The 17,500-nt window shown below is 39.2% G+C and overlaps 1 protein-coding gene across 1 annotated transcript; it reads right to left on the bottom strand.

The window, feature by feature from the left end:
* Positions 1 to 536: 536 nt before the first annotated feature.
* Positions 537 to 12,570, bottom strand: meis3 (myeloid ecotropic viral integration site 3). The gene is made up of 12 exons (XM_056241634.1): positions 12,482 to 12,570; positions 9,994 to 10,133; positions 8,331 to 8,505; positions 7,950 to 8,000; positions 7,815 to 7,865; positions 6,662 to 6,811; positions 5,530 to 5,638; positions 5,192 to 5,337; positions 2,955 to 3,031; positions 2,582 to 2,640; positions 2,367 to 2,453; positions 537 to 1,235 (listed from the first exon to the last, which is right to left on the bottom strand). Exons 1-12 carry the CDS (start codon positions 12,491 to 12,493, stop codon positions 1,054 to 1,056), a joined length of 1,239 nt encoding a protein of 412 aa, XP_056097609.1. The 5' UTR covers positions 12,494 to 12,570; the 3' UTR covers positions 537 to 1,053.
* Positions 12,571 to 17,500: the final 4,930 nt, after the last annotated feature.

Raw genomic sequence — 17,500 nt, 5'->3', positions numbered from 1 at the left:
CTTCTTTATCCAATCCAGATATTCCAAAAAACGTGGCACTCGGATTATTGTAACTTTAGCCGTATTTCTGACGCAGATAAATACAAACGAAAACAATTAACATACATTTGTAATTAAATAATGTATAAAAGTGAGACTGACTTGTAAGGAGAAGAACTGAGAGAAATGCATGTGACGGCCCTCGGCTAGGAAGACAAAGACTCTTGGCTGACTTTTAACAGGTAAAGCTCATGAAACCTCTCAAGAACTTGTCAAAATCTGTTCCTAAAGGGACATTCCTTCCTTCCTTCACCATGCCATAAGTTTCACCCCCAAATCAAAAGAAATAAAATAAAAGAATCCAAAAATAAGCTCCAAAATAAGAATGATATTTTTGTTCCCCAGAAAAACTTTATTACACCAATGGGAAACTAATAAGAGTCACTATTGGGAGGGGAAATGCAATTATTAGTTCTGAAAATAATATCACAATGCAAAATGATTCCTTAATTATTTGAGAAAGAAATCTTAATTTTCTCTAAATCTCTAAATTTTTTATTTTGGGGTGAAACGAGACCTTGTTTCATGAGCTTCACCCTTAGATTTTATTAAGCATGTTCAGCAGTTATAAGGATTCGGTGCAACAGAACAGAAGACTATCTCAGGACCTCTGCTTTTCTCGGGTCCTGGCTGAGGAGGTATATCCTGTGTGTTTCCAGTTGTGCTCCTCGAGAGGGTTTTCGGAGGCAAGGCAAGAAAGGCGATGAAGGCCTTAATGTTCGATGAAGGGAGATCTCAGCTCACTCCCCCCTAAGGCCATAGGAAGACATGGGTACACTCAATCGAACGCTGCGATGTGCATTGAAACTAGTGGTTAGATGTATTGGGTGCAGTGCATTCAGAGCATTGTCATGAGGAGAGCAGATGAGGAATGTAACAAGTCTGTCAGGCATTTGAGATGAGCATTGAGTGGAAGTTTCGATACATTAATATGATGCCAGGTCAGTGCATTTAAGACATTCTCAGAGTCATTATGTGTGGACTGAAGTTTGGTGAGAGGCGTCCCAGTTTCGGTTAGTGGGCGTGAATGTCCAGGCCTTGTCCTATGAGGGGTTCGGCGGGGTGGCTGTGGGGGGGTGGGTGGAGCAGCATGGCGGTGTGGGGGCCGGGGTAGGGGTGCAGGGACGGGCCGGCGTGGGGGTATCCCGGCTGGGGCAGGAGGGCCCCGGGGTAATCCGTGGGCATTCCCTGAAGCCCTGACAGTGGAGGAAGAGAGAAAGAGTCAATCCTGGGAACAGGTACATCACCCTAGTCCTAGACTGCTTTAGATGATGTCATGTGTTGGACTGACACAGAATAAGGAAGTGGCAGAAAAAACATGTCAACACCCCCAAAGCTTCACAGTCCTATAACTCATCCTGGGTCGACATTTCATTCAGTAGCATTAGGCAGTTTTGATTTATGTGCTTAAGCAATGCTTCTATCTGGATCTGGATATTCAGTACTCTTTCAGAAGATGCGTAATAGCGCCCCCTACCGTATAACATTGAATACATGGAAAACTTGTCACTAGAGGAGAAACTAAGGGCCCTATCATACACGTGGTGCAATGCAGAGCCAGACGCGATGCAAGTGTTTTTTGCTAGTTTCAGCCCGACGCAGTTATCATTTTCACGACCTGCGACATGTTGTTTAAATAGCAAATGCATTTGCGCCCATTTGTGCGCCCATGGGCTGCTGGTCTGAAAACGAGGTGCGTTCAGGAGCATTGTTTGCGCGTTTTTTGAGGAACTGAAGTAGACTGAGCCGCATTGACCAACAAAAACCTGGTCTAAAGTCAATGGCGCAGTATTTTTTTTGTTATTTAAAGAGCGCGTGAGTAATATGCGCCTATAGGCGGGTCCACAACGCGCGTACACTTTGTCCCGTAGATGGACTACTCACGCTTTAGCCTCGCGCACGAGCAGATCCGTTTCCTCGCTACAGAAGCGTTCAGTTTTTCCGCTTGCAAATTCCTCCATGTAAATAGCGAATCCGCCATAGCGCGAGCGCAACTGGCTTTTAAAGGGAATGGGAGATGAGACTCTGATTGGTTTATTGCAAATAACGCCCAAAACAAACCCATTACTCATGAAGAGAATAGGGACAACTCTTTAAGACCATGCGCCGGGTGTGTCGACCATTTTTCCCGTCGTTAAACTAGCAAAAGTGGATTCGGACGCGCCATAAGTGCATTGCGCCCTGCGCTTTAGATCATGAGCTTAGATCGTTAAAATAGGGCCCTAAGAGTTCATTTTGAATACAGTATATGCTGCTTCAGACATCACCCTCAATATACTTTTTGCCCCCCAAGTACAAAAGAGAAACTTTGAAAGTAATGCTCTCACCTGCTGTCCTAAGACCTAAATGAGTCTGAGCATCCAACCCATATCCTCCTAGAGCCGCCCCCTCTGGACTGTACGGGGCACCCTGGCCTAAACACACACACACACAAATATGTGTTATTCAGTGCAGAGAGCCACAAATGTTGATTTACTATACAATCAGAATGTAAAACAAGTCCTAGATAAACATGCACAAATGCAGAATAACTTTATCTTACCTGAGCGATTTGACTGGTCAATCATTGGCTGGACTATTCTGCGTCTGGCATTTATAAACCTGAGCGCAGACAGCAGGAGCAAACACACGATTAGAACAACAGGAACAAATCGTTTTTTTTATTTTTATGAATGCAACAATAGCTGACCAAATTTAAGAACCACATTTAATGTCAATACAATTAGAATATGTGAATCCATTTTACACAAAAAAATGCAGAACAAAAAAGTAAATACAATATAATATAAATAAATATATATAAATATAAATCACACATTTTAACTTTGAATTGCATTGCTCATGATGTAAATATGCCCAGATGAAGGCAGGTAATGAGAGCGGTTGATTATTAGAGAGAGAGAGCGATTACTAACCAGTTGTTGACCTGTAGTATGGTGAGACCCGTGTCCAGGGAGAGCTGTTTCTTCTGTTCTTCAGACGGGTACGGGTGCTGAGAGAGGACAAAAGGTGTGTAATGCAATTAAGCCTAGGTTAGTGGTGTGACCTTTGTGAGCGCACAGAAATAGGCATCTGCACTGTTACCCAGTTCATATTTACATACTCGGATTACTTCCTGAAAGTAACAAGTAAAGCAATGCGTTTTGAATTTGCACCATTATTTAGTTAGAATGAATTTTTCAAGAAAATAATGCATACTTGGTAAATAGTACACATTATTAAATACTGACAAATATATTTGTAACAATGTAAAACAAATAGTTACTTTTTACAAGTAATGAAATAATGTAACTTGTTTCCTTTAAAATAAATATAAAATGCATTTACATATAAACATGCTCCTCAACAATGGTTACTGGTGACACTTTGGGACTTGATTAAATAAATATTTTTTCAGTCAGATTTCTTTGCACTTTAATTTTTATCCTTGTTATTATTCGTAACTTCTGGATATTCTACCATTTGTAATTACAGATGCCTCATTAGTTGGCAATTACCATATGCTCATTACCATATCTTTAAAAGCTTTACTCATTTCAAATGTTATTAACCATCGACCATCAAGAGCTCATAAATTCATATTTCACAGATATTAACTTGAGATGGTCAATAAAGTCGTCCATTTTTGTTACACCTTTTCCAAACCTTTCATCCCTTCTTGTTTTTCTAGCTTTCCTCTGTTGCCTTTATTTTTCTTCAAGCTCCGCTCTTTGTTTTTCTGCCACCGATTTTAGCACCAAATGCTACTGTTTCTTTCAAGCCTTATATACACTCACCGGCCACTTTATTAGGTACCCCATGCTAGTAACGGGTTGGACCCCCTTTTGCCTTCAGAACTGCCTCAATTCTTCGTGGCATAGATTCAACAAGGTGCTGGAAGCATTCCTCAGGGAGTTTGGTCCATATTGACATGATGGCATCACACAGTTGCCGCAGATTTGTCGGCTGCACATCCATGATGCGAATCTCCCGTTCCACCACATCCCAAAGATGCTCTATTGGGTTGAGATCTGGTGACTGTGGAGGCCATTTTAGTACAGTGAACTCATTGTCATGTTCAAGAAACCAATTTGAAATGATTAGAGCTTTGTGACATGGTGGAAGTAGCCATCAGAGGATGGGTACATGGTGGCCATAAAGGGATGGACATGGTCAGAAACAATGCTCAGGTAGGCCGTGGCATTTAAACGATGCCCAATTGGCACTAAGGGGCCTAAAGTGTGCCAGGAAAACATCCCCCACACCATTACACCACCACCACCAGCCTGCACAGTGGTAACAAGGCATGATGGTTCCATGTTCTCATTCTGTTTACGCCAAATTCTGACTCTAACATCTGAATGTCTCAACAGAAATCGAGACTCATCAGACCAGGCAACATTTTTCCAGTCTTCAACTGTTCAATTTTGGTGAGCTCTTGCAAATTGTAGCCTCTTTTTCCTATTTGTAGTGGAGATGAGTGGTACCCGGTGGAGTCTTCTGCTGTTGTAGCCCATCCGCCTCAAGGTTGTGCGTGTTGTGGCTTCACAAATGCTTTGCTGCATACCTCGGTTGTAACGAGTGGTTATTTCAGTCACTGTTGCCCTTCTATCAGCTGGAACCAGTCTGGCCATTCTCCTCTGACCTCTGGCATTAACAAGGCATTTCCGCCCACAGAACTGCCGCTCACTGGATGTTTTTTCTTTTTCGGACCATTCTCTGTAAACCCTAGAGATGGTTGTGCGTGAAAATCCCAGTAGATTAGCAGTTTCTGAAATACTCAGACCAGCCCTTCTGGCACCAACAATCATGCCACGTTCAAAGTCACTCAAATCAACTTTCTTCCCCATACTGATGCTCGGTTTGAACTGCAGGAGATTGTCTTGACCATGTCTACATGCCTAAATGCACTGAGTTGCCGCCATGTGATTGGCTGCTTAGAAATTAAGTGTTAACGAGCAGTTGGACAGGTGTACCTAATAAAGTGGCCGGTGAGTGTAAATGTACCATTGTAACCATACTTTTCATCACAATGGATAAAAAAAGAGCTCACTCTTATTCATTTTCCTCATGTCATTCCAAACCTGATTTTTTTTCTCTCAACAGAACACAAAAAGAAAAGTGTTCAAGTATGTTTTTTACTGTAAATAAATAAATTGGTTTTCTATCTTACCGACAGGTGCTGAAAGAGCCATGCTCTCATAATGTTCGTTGCAACTTTGGGAAAGATTCCTCTTTTCTTGTTGTTTCGTCTGTCTCTGTCCGTTTCGTCTTCTTCTCCTGTGCTGGGCGATGCCACACTCCCATCCAATCCATCACCTGAAACCCCACAATGAAATATCCCATCAGATCGGACCGATAATAACAGGACGCTAGTCATTGAATTAAACATGCATAGGCCTACTACTACTGTAAACATTCATTACTGCATCTAGTTTATACAATTCACAAAATATTTGAAGAGAACAGTATGCAGTGTAACCAGTACTTGATTGTGTGTAAAATGGCTACCGGCATCACTGCAGTTCTCTGCGCTGTGTGAGGTGAGGCCACAGGAGGCGCTCGGGGTGCCCGAGGGGGTCGACACACACTCATCTGGGTCCCGCAACCAAGACTGATTCTAGATCAGAGGAACACACACACAATAAGAGGAAACAACCAAAGACTTTAGATACAGAAAGACGCTGCACTCATATTAGTATGAATGGGAGAAAGGCAGAATATCTGGTGAAACAAGCCCCGCCTTCTAGATAAAAGAGCCAATCGCCGATTGATGAAGTCATCAGATCGTTAGAAGCTCGTTTGCTATAGAAACAGTCAGTGTTTTGAGACGCGCGCAGGACCGCACATGCGCATTGGCTATTTTTAATGCTATTTGAGCATAAATATGCTTAACTGCTGCGTTTATACTCAGACAGCAACATCCGGATCCGGCCCCAATCTGGTACGCATTGGATCCACATGTACCAGATGTGGGCCGGATCTGGACCGACACTATGGTGCTGTCTGGGTACTCACACAAATACATTTATACTCACTGCTGTGTGTGTGTGTGTGTGTTTGGATTGGTGAAAAGAGCACAAATTCTACACGTCGCTTTCACTTCACTTTCATAAGAATCAACATTTATGAGATAGTTCATGTCAGATTTAGCTGCTGATTTAAAATATGTTATCTAATAGACCTTATTCAGAGCAGCGCCATGACATGTATGAAAGCGAGGCTGTGTGTGAAACACTTGCCGTGTTTTCAATGGGTTTTCAGAAAACCTGTATAAAGCGTCCAGATCACTTCTCATTTTCCACAGCTAGGGTTTTTTGTCTACTGACATTTCCTGGAAAGATAGTTTTGTGGTGTTTCGTCAGCAGAACAATCCAAAAAGTAACCGTAAATAACAGCACAACACACTGAAGAGATGCATGTCTGTCCCTCAAAGCCTCGCTTTCAATCCCATTAAAAATCAAAGATGGCGCTGCTGCTGTGAATAAGGTCTACAGTGAGCTCAGCAAGCAGCTTTTGAGATTTCAGGATTCACATTTGTGTAGACAGGACTTGGTCTTGGATGCCCAAAACAGTAAATATGGCCGTCGAGTGAACAGACAAAGAAAAAATGGCTTTAAAACCACTAACACCCTGGACTCACTTGTTCTGACAGATTGGTGCAAGAACCAGTGAAATCTTCCATGTCAGATTTGGATCCCCCGTCCCGGTCCTCCAGCACCAGATCAGTGGGCATCTTGCCCTTTAGACAGGTGATGTAGCGATGACAGAAGTTATCACAGAGGTCATGAACCTAGAGGAGAAAATAGACTCATTGACATCCATTCACTCTGCAAGAATGTTAATGCCGTTTTTACAGCACAGAGAGAGAGAGAGAAGGGTCGGTTTCAAAACATGCAAAGTTGCCACGTTTTAAATAAATTTTTATTTCCTTATTTCATGATATCCTTCAGAAAATCTCATGCACGCTTACCCATATTAAAACTTTTAATATGGGGAAGCGTGCATGAGATTTTCTGAAGGATATCATGAAATAAGGAAATAAAAATAATAAAAGGGGTTTGAAATGACATGAGGGGAGTAAATTTTAACAGGATTTTCATTTAAGAAATATCACACATTAAATGCAATATCTGGAAACTGGAAAAATTACAAAAGTACCCAGAAAGCAATTTTCAAAAAGCAAATTGAAACAGAGACTCTAGGCTAAAACAAGGCTACATTTGGGCTGTCAGTGAAAATGTAATAGAGGTCTAAACCATCGCCCAAGAATAGAATAGTCATACACACAGAACATGTCAGAGAAATGAAACCAAACACCTTGCAATCACTCTTTACTTTGCTTATATGATGGAATATCATACATCTCGCAGGTTATTTTGGCAAAAACGACATGTAACCAAATTCAAGGTTATTTTGGCTAGATGTGGGTTACTCATAGCCGGACTATATCGGGTCTATAGTTAACCTAGACGGGGAACTGACGGCTATTGCTTGCTGGGTAACCAAATGTACCATGGTATGGTGGGATTTTCTGACATGGTATTAAGGTAATGGTTTTGGTCATGTGTTACCATAAAACAATTTTTTAAAACATGTACCATAATAATGTTCTTTGAAGTAATTTATATTACCATCTAAATATTACTGTTCTCATCAGTACTGATAATAAATTACCAAAAAGTGCCATATTATTCTCATCTGATACCATCACTATATCATTGTATCACCATATTGCTTTATTGAAGGGTAATCTTTAAAAACACTCATCGTGTAATACAGGAGACCAAACATACCTTTTCTAGCTCTAATAGATGAAACCGTAGAACTTGAATGGCCTGGATCATCTGTGCAAAGACATCATATGGTTACACCCTTTGCAAAATTACATGAAGCCGTTTATTTTTTAAAGCTTATGTATATTATTTTACCAGATTATCCAGTTCTGGATTTGATGAAAAGATGGGTTTCTCTGATCGAATCTAAAATAGTGAACAGAAAAAAAATCATTATGTTTATGCAGGCATTTTTCTAGTACATTACAAGACACAAGCCTGTCACATTTGACATTTTAAACTAGACAAGGAGTTGCAGATCCCTGTGTGTGAACGTCCGTTTGTGCGTGTGTGTGTGTAGTTCAAGACATTTTTTGGTCCCCATGAGGAAAACAGCTTATAAATCATACTAAATTATGCTTATTACTTTTCTATGAGGGGTTGGTTTAGGGGTAGGGGATAGAATATACAGTTTGTACAGTATTTTTAAAAATTCATGTTTTCCTAAAACATGCAAACCCAACATGAGTTCCTCACTTGTTTGGCAAAGACTGCGATGTCATCGTTGAACGAGTCAGAGGAGCAGACGTCGCTGTGATTGGTCATGCCGTGGAGGTGGGCGGAGTTTGACATGGAGGCGGAGTCTCGTGGTGAGCAGGTGGCAAGTTCACACTTTTCAAATACCAGAGCCAGGAGTGGAAACAGAGGATGACTGCGAATCAACACACACATACGCTCCATGTAAGACAACACTGCAGGGTGAAAACTGCAAAACAGCTTTGATTTATGTGATGAACACAAATTAATGCCACCACAATGTCGCAATCATTTCAGATTTTCTTGAAGGGAGTGATAGTTTTGATATTATATCCTTTCTCCTATCTCAGATTAGTGTGGATAGACAACTATAAGTAAACTATTTGTAGGTTGACTTCCCCAAAATCTGGCTAAAATGGCTCTAAGGTGAATTCAAAACATTGTTTGTTTGATGAGTAGCCCAACACAGCAACACTGGCTCAACTAAACCAATGGCGTGAGTTTGGGGGCCGGACCAATATGTGTCTGACCAATGGGAGTGTTTGGAAAACCTGTCTGAAAACAGTTCTTATTTTTGCAATTCCAATTGGTGCCACTAGTGGTGCGAAAATGACACTTCACCTTTCTGACTTTTCAAGACGCTGTTAAGTTTTTAATTGTGAATTGTGAATAAACATTGTAGTTTGCAAACATTGTGTGTTGAAAATACTACATTTTGTGGGTTTGAGGGCTGGCGAATTTGTATCGTTCTCAGTGGAAGCACTTGAACAGTAAAATGCATAAATGACATCGTTTAACTCTTTCCCCGCCATTGTTGGACATTTCCTGCTTTTGGTGTTTTCACTGTTATACGGTAGGGGGCGCTATAACACGTCTTCTGAAAGAGCACTTCTGAAATTAGCAGAAACCAGCAATATCTTATAAAAGCAGATGCATACGTAAAATAATGTGATCATCAACATTAAACAGCATATAAATCAAAACTGCCTATTGTAAATGAATGAAATATCGACCCAGGACTGTGAAGCTTTGGTGTTGATGGACTCGATCTACTCCATCTATGTTTTGATCATCTTTCTGAATCTGATCTGAATGTCTTTTTTTTTTTTACGAGATTTTCTCAGCTTTTTGCTCAAAAAGATGCTTTTTTATAATGAAACTTACCCACATAAAAAACAAAAACATTTTATTCTGGCCTCATTCAAAGCAGAGGGTCTATTCTTTCTTTTGATATATTGCATGTTGAGATGTTCATGCAACAGAATATTCTGGGGGACATGAAGATTTTGTGAAAATGCCTAAAAATGCTTGCAGTGGCTGACAACTTTCTTTCTTTTTAACGCTGACGGGGAAAGAGTTGATACCTTATGAACACCTTTACTTATTCATTTAGTTGCCCTTGAACTAAAATACTTTGTATCTTCACCAGAAAATAAAAAAGAGAAAGAAATGTGCTACCCATATGGGTTTGCATTACCCTAAAAATAGGCCTCGTGTGAAAAAGTGAAAAATACTGTGTAATTATTTAAACTTCAAGTGAGCAAAATCACTTGAACTTGTACAATGCCATAATTACAAATTCATGAAAACTGCCCAGGATTTGAAGGCTTAGTGTGCAGCGCTCCTACATGTGTGGCGTGAGGAAACAGATGGCGACTCTCACCCGTAGATCAGGTCCCGGTGGTGTTTCAGGGAGTCGGGCACCGTGTGGCCGTAGTGATGCGGAGGAAGTGACCTCATGACGTCCCGGTACCCTCCCACAGGCATGCCGTCAGAGCCTGGGTACTGCACCAACTCCTCATACTAGACACGAGACACGGGACGAGACGAGACTCAAAGATAAGACATGGCCTGATTCAGCCTTATGTTAGTGTGAACTGTGCTGTGTGTGTGTGTGTGTGTGTGTGTGTGTGTGTGTGTGTGTGTGTGTGTGTGTGTGTGTGTGTGTGTGTGTGTGTGTGTGTGGAGTTTACACAGCATTGACTGTACAGTAGAGTATGAAAGGCTGTTTGAAGTCGCTGATAATTGTATCTCCTCCTTAATAAACACTGGATGCGGAGAGGCTTTGATGTGCGATTTTTTCAGTGCCAAGCAACATTCACCCAGGGACATAAACTACACAGAAAACTGATTTATAATTAACAGCCTTACATACAATTACATAAAGTCATCCAGCCTTTATTTTTATACTAATTAGGTGATTTTAAAGTGATCTTTCTGAATAATGCTGTCGTCAGATATATGATCAGAAAACAACATGATTATTGAATAATCAGAAAACATCTAACTATTAAATTCATTTTGAACCGTTCCCAATGACTGCTCACCTGTTATTCAGATGGAAGTTGTATTATCATTACTAATAACGTTATTTAATGTAAGCCATAACCTCTGCAAATTACATTGCATATAAACCATGCTCATATTCTTATGCTCACCATGAACATCTTTTGTTTTTTAGCGCACTACGTTAACACCAGTTTCATTCGGCTTCATTTTTGAAGTTGCAAACAGAGAAAGCAATTTTGGGTTTCACAGTCTTTTAAAATATATCCAATGAACATGCTGTTATGAAAAAATATATACATATTTTATATGTGAAACTAATAATTAGTGCACTGGCTGCTACCAACGCTCATAATAAAATGAATTAACTAAAAATTAAAAAAATAGTTTTGAGCTAAAATGATAAGTAGGCCCATTATGAAGACGGACTATGTAAGATTGTCACATCAGTCATCATTACTGCGTTACAACGATCAGTTAAGAAGCAGTTAAACACATAAAGGATCCAAAGAATTACATTTGATAAACGGTTGATGCAGTGCTGGAAATTATAAGCAGCTGTAATGCATTCGGTAACACTTTACAATAGGGTTTATTGGTTAACATTAGTTAACTACCATAACTACCATTCCTCAACAAATAATGAACAATACTTCTTCAGCATTTATTAATATTAGTTAACTAATACGTTATTAAAATCGAAGGTTGTATTTGTTTACATTAGTTATTGCACCGTGAACTAACATGAACAAACAATGAACAGCTGTATTTGTATTAACTAACATTAATAAAGATGAACAGATACAGTAACAAATGTATTGCTCATTGTTAGTTCATGTTAAATACATGATAACTAATGAGATCTTATTGTAAAGTGTTACCATACATTCATAGATAAAGCTGGATTCCATTGACGGAAATATCATCAAACTTTGATGCACATACTGTATTTGAACTGGTAATCATATAACGACTATTAGTGTGAATAATTAAAGTTATTATAGACAAACTATTAAGCACTGCAGTCTCAGTTTCAAACCAACTGAATATATTTAAATATAAAAACCCCGGTATGTAATTGTGTATCCTGCGGCAATGCTTTTTATAAATAAATGAGCAGTGAATGTATACTTTACTAAAATTTAAAAACCCAGACGTGACGTTGAACAGCATGCAAAATATATCCCATTCATTTTGCGGAATTCACCAATGAAAAACTATTCTTGATGTGGTTGCAGGGACAGATATGAGAGCTTGTGTTTGAGATCGCACAGACTGATGCCAAATTAACAGGATCTTAACTCCCATTCGGAAGAAGACACACAGAACCCAAGAAGAGTTTCCATTAGGCCGCTCACTGTAGCACAAAAGTTGACCTACTTACACACTTCATCCGCCTCTCCTACACTCAGTCTCAGGCTGGCCTTCTGCATGTTCAATACAGCGCATTGATTTCAGGAGGATAAACTGAGCAGAGGAGTGTGAGCGCCTTCGGAAACGCAACTGTCTGCCAAATAAATGTAGGCCTAGCTACATGCAAATTATTGCAAATATATATATAAAAAGATTCTTACTATTTGAATGCACATTAACAAATCTATTAAACATTACGTAATAGAATAAGGTTTACAACTGAATTAATAATGTAAGTTATTATAAAGTGTCCTCCAAAAATTTAACAATTGCAAAATAGGAAGTAACTTTTTGTATTTTAGACAACATACACTGTTTGTATAGCTATAGTTCTCTTTTTGTTATGCGTGTTTATTTGTTATGAACATCCACACTACAGGATCAAACACTAGCTTTGCATCATAACAGCAGGAAAATGGATCTGTAAAAGCAAGGGAAGAAACAGGACCTACCCTCTTCTCCATGCGATACGGAAGCCGAGCTCACACACTCACTGACGGAGGACAACACACACCCGCGGCGGATAAGACACTCTCTAGAAGAAATAAAGCGTTCAGAAAATGAGCATTGTAACATAAACATACTGATACCATAGTCATATTCCGGTCCACAAAGCATTTGAGATTTTGTGGACATTATTAAATAAACGCGAGCACATCTCGCATATGAGAGTAGCTCATTTCACTTAAAAAAAGTATCCACCAAAATAACAGCGCAAGTGTTGCTGTGCTAGAGTGAGAAACGCATATGCCTAATGTTATTATATCCATAACCGATGATTACATCCACGTAAATGTTATGGTTGTGTAAATTGGCTTGTATTATGAATATGAGGATATGATGAGAAGGCGTAAAGATCCCCCACCTTAAGAAGACTGTAGCAGCAGAAGCGTGACGCGGGCCGAGTATCCAGCGTTAGCGGCGCGTTTCAGATGATGTCGCGTCCTTCGCGCGCTATCGATGTCCATGAAGCGAGGCGTTGAGCTCGAATGCGTCTCTCCGCGATGAGCGATGGAGCTTTAAACCAGAGAGAGAGAGAGAGAGAGAGAGAGAGAGAGAGAGAGAGAGAGAGAGAGAGAGAGAGAGAGAGAGAGAGAGAGAGAGAGAGAGATGGAGACTGGGAGTTGTTTAGGGGGTCAAAACACAACGGGGTCTCTCACCCCCACCTCCTTATCACACACACGCTCGCGCATCACACACACACACACACACACACTCGCGCATTACAAACGCAGAGCCTTTGGTTTTATCTGAAGGACGCTCTGTTTCTCTTTCTCACACACACACACCGTGCTTACCGAGTTTCATCATCGCTAGTCTGGTGTAAAATCATTTTGTCTGATTATGAGTAGGCTATAGTGTGGAGCAGATCTGTCTGGGTTGCACTGGAGAATTTTACACACACACGCGTTATCATTCTCCACTACACACGCGTCACATCATATGCTACACAACACCGCCTCATTCATATACAGTGTCCCCAAAAAACATTTGTCGGATTTTAAAATGTATCGAAGCAAATGGCATCTGCAAACAAATGAAAGACATTTTCTCAGAACTAACTTTAGCCATATTTGCATTTTATGGTGTGAAGGTGATTTTATAGTGGAAGGCAGTTTAAATTCCCAGTTGTCCTAAAAACTAACTAGTTGTTGTAAAGGTTATGTTCCACTTATGTTTGATAACCAGAATGCCTCAAAATAGCCACTAAAAGTCCATGTCTTCCTTATAAATAGAGGGTGAATACAGATAGTGTGGGACAGAGTATATTTTTTCATTACTAAATGTCAGCATTGTTCATTTTAAATATGGGATGACATTGTCCTTGGATCATGTTTTTAAAACAATAATGATTAATCATTTAAAGTAGAAGTTTTAAGTGTCTGTGTAAATATTGGGTTTACATGACAGGTATATAGAAAAATCAACGTTTAACTTCTGGGTTATAATTTGATTTGGATTCAACCAACTCACAATAATTGTTTGTTAATTTAAAATAACAAAACAATTTTTTCATATTTAATGCTTACAATGAAATAAGAATCCGAGGAAGGGGTTAATAGGGGTTGGTATTGGTAAAAAAAAATCATAAAACAAAATAAATTAATATTCAAAGATTATAATCTAAAAGTATACTTTTACAGACTAAATGGAGAAAAAAGTAACACATTTCCAGGTATCCTCTTTATATCTGATTTAACACCAACTTCTTAGTGAAATATTTGCTTGAAAGGTAAGCTTGTGCTATCCTTTAAAATCAATGCCAGTTCGACATTTTGTTATGTGGAATAAGTCCAAATAGTTTTGGTAGACACTGTACACCACAATTTCTTTGCTATAAAATAGAAAAGATACAATCAGGTCCCAATCAGCTGATAACACTAACTGCCAATTACCATGCAACTTTACTATAAATAACAGCCATGTAATTGTTTTAATTGCAGGGCAAATTACAGCAATATGTTTGTGTTATTTATGACTGTCTAATAGGGAGACTGGGCTGGCTGTTATATGGAGAAGCTGTCACAGGGACTGAACTCGTAATATCCACACTTAATAAAACCACATCAAGACAAATGGTAAATGGAAAACCTGTTCTCTCAAGACAAGGGTATTTTGCATTAGATTGGTGCAAGTTGTTTTTAGCCTATAGGTTTTTAATTTATTAGGCTTACTTGCAATATTCCAAAACTAATTGTTTTTCTTTAGTTTGATAATTGTTTTACTGCTTGAAACCTAGCCTATAAAACAGTTTAAGCACCGCGTGAGTGATATTTGAGTGAAAACAATGGGCTTTTAATATGTGGGCACCCAGCATAACAATCATCCAGATCCACCTGTGACAGGAAAACAGTTCCGCGGCGGCCCAAACGCGGTCTTGTGTTGTAAATCACCCTTAAATAACATCATAATTATTCCATGCGTCCCCTAAACTCTTACCCCGCTGGGCGAGGCGTCGCGGGTGGTCGGGACTTCAATCAGCGCGACGCGGCTCTCAGCGCAGAGACGCTCCGCGGCCGCAGCGAGCAGAAGACTGGAGATCTGGCTCTTCGAGGCCACAGGAGGCCATCGGCCAGCAGAGAGAGGATCACAGCGAAGGAAAGCATTCACAGCGGGACAACGGGGATGTAAAGGCGCTTAAAAGAGCAACGCCTTTTCAATGCCGGCTTTAATCGGATATTTCCACTTGTAATGCGTTGTCATTTCATGCCAAAATGCTCTCCTAATACAACATCTGCTATAGGCCTACTATAACTTTGTAGTTTAGATTAATAATAATAGGGCTAGGTAACACTTTACAATAAGGTTTCTTAAGTTAACATGAACTAAGAATGAACAATTACTTCTTACATTTACTAATATTCAATTCAAATGTTGTATTTGTTAACATTAGTTAATGCACTGTGAATAACATGAATAAACAATGCACAGCTGGAATTTTTATCAACTGTAGCATTAACAAAGTTTATTACAAATGTATTGCTTGTTCATGTTAGGTAATAACTAATGTTAACTAATGAACCTTATTGTAAAGTGTTACCAATAATTAGCTATATTGTGTGAAATAGGCTATTTGATGAATGAAACTGAATACACAAACAAATGTAAAGTACACTGTAAAAACATTATTGTTGGTTTAACTTACAATTTTAAGGCAACCAGGTAACTTACTTTTTTGAGTTCATTGAAATAAAAAAAATGAGTTAATACAATGGAGATTGGTTTAGTAGTAAATAAAAACTCAAAATATGATGTTTTCTGAACCACATTAATTATCTATTTGATTTGACGAAAGATAAATAATTGTGATAAATCATGAACATATTTTTTGCACATACATTAGGCTACATATACACACCCTGCTAACCAAACTGAACACCCCACAATGGTTTGCCCAATGCCATCAATGAGTTGTTAGCATTAGTTGTGTGTGTGAGTGTATGGGCAGGTTGTGTTTAGAGAATAAGCTCATTAGTGTTCTGCTGTGAGGAAGGCTAGTGTGAGGGTTTTTGTTTAATGTGGCTGTTTGTCACTTCCTCTCAAAATGTGAATGTTTGTTCTGGGGCATTTGTCACAGTATTTGTCATGTGTGTGTGTGTGCCATATGAAAGACATTGGGTCAAGGAATCACACCACGGATAAACAACAGCAGCAATTCGTTCGCAACAAATCACTTTCTCATTTACTCATTTGTGATAAAGTTTAATATTGTTCCATTACTGGTCGTGTGGGCCTGTCCTACATTCACAGTTTATGCTAAAGAACTGACCTCACAAATTACCATCCCAACAACCTCACACAGTCTCTCAGGCCTGACCTTTGACCCCTGGATCAATATCGGCTGCTGTGAGCGCTGTGTATCCCTGAGGGAGTCGTTCTCTGGTGTCCGTTCACCCCGAATCCTCAGGTCAGGATCTCTGTCATACACAGAACGGTTTTGGTGCTTATTATTAGGCTTTTTATGGCACTTCTCGGGTTACACAGAATGTCTACATGCACTTAAAGTTTGATTTCAGCCAGACTAAAGCGATAATTTGTCTTTTTAAAAACTTTTTTTTGCAAAGTCGGACTTGCAGACCTGGATAAAGAGATTGAAGCATCGAGATGTGTACATATTAATCAAATTACAATCGGTCTTGGCACTGTGCGCATCCCCTGAAATACAGAAGTTATACGCGGCGTGTATTTAATTCCGTCAAATATTTGATTATGCATTGTGTCAGAAACAACAGATGAAGACTGTAGCCTGACACACACACACACACACACACACACACACACAAAAGAAGACTGTAGCTCGATATTAAGTGTAAACACACTGACTGTGTCACTATATAGGATGAATGGCTTTAGTTGCAGCATTCTTCACTTGTGAGTAGCTTTGAATAAAATAATCTGTTAAATTAATTGATTCAAATAGCAATTAATTGCTGCTTTCCTATGAACAATATTCACTTTTTTGGAAGGAACATTTAATTCTCTGGCTTTGCAGGCTTTAATGGCAAATAAAGTGGACACACCAAAGTGTTGGGTGTTAAAATAACAACAACAAAAAACTTGGTAAAGGTTTTGGCACTTGCTATGTGAACACACACACACACACACAAAACATGAATGGACATGATTCAAAAAGCTAAAATGGTCCTCACTGAAAGCTCATTTTTTGAAGTTTCAAGCTCAAATTTGTAACACACTTGATTAGATTTATGGCTTTGATTTGTAGTTTTAGAGTAAAACGTGATCTTGAACATACATTTCATATACAAATTTAAAATAGTATTTTTGTGCATTTTTCATAACAATACACATAAAATTCTGACTTTTTTAAGTTCTCTTTTTAAAACTTTTTTCACTTCAGCAATAATCTGCCAAGTGTCGTCTTTGAAAAGAGATCAAACTTCAGTCTGTGCTTTAAAGCATTCAAGATTTACAGCAGTTTAAGTCATGTCTATAATCAAAAAGTAAATAAA

Source organism: Rhinichthys klamathensis, unplaced genomic scaffold, assembly GCF_029890125.1.
Source record: "Rhinichthys klamathensis goyatoka isolate OS25496 unplaced genomic scaffold, OSU_Roscu_1.1 h1tg000657l_1, whole genome shotgun sequence".
Taxonomy (NCBI): Eukaryota; Metazoa; Chordata; class Actinopteri; order Cypriniformes; family Leuciscidae; genus Rhinichthys; species Rhinichthys klamathensis.
Note: the sequence above shows the minus strand (reverse complement) of the source record. Positions and strands in the feature narration are given on the sequence as shown.

Excerpts from the sequence above, each read along its gene's own strand:
- meis3 (XM_056241634.1), bottom strand. Across the intron at positions 5,338-5,529 it reads AGAGAACTGCAGTGATGCCG|GTGATGGATTGGATGGGAGT; the intron begins GTAGCCATTTTA and ends GTGGGGTTTCAG. Across the intron at positions 3,032-5,191 it reads GGCTCTTTCAGCACCTGTCG|CACCCGTACCCGTCTGAAGA; the intron begins GTAAGATAGAAA and ends GTCCTCTCTCAG.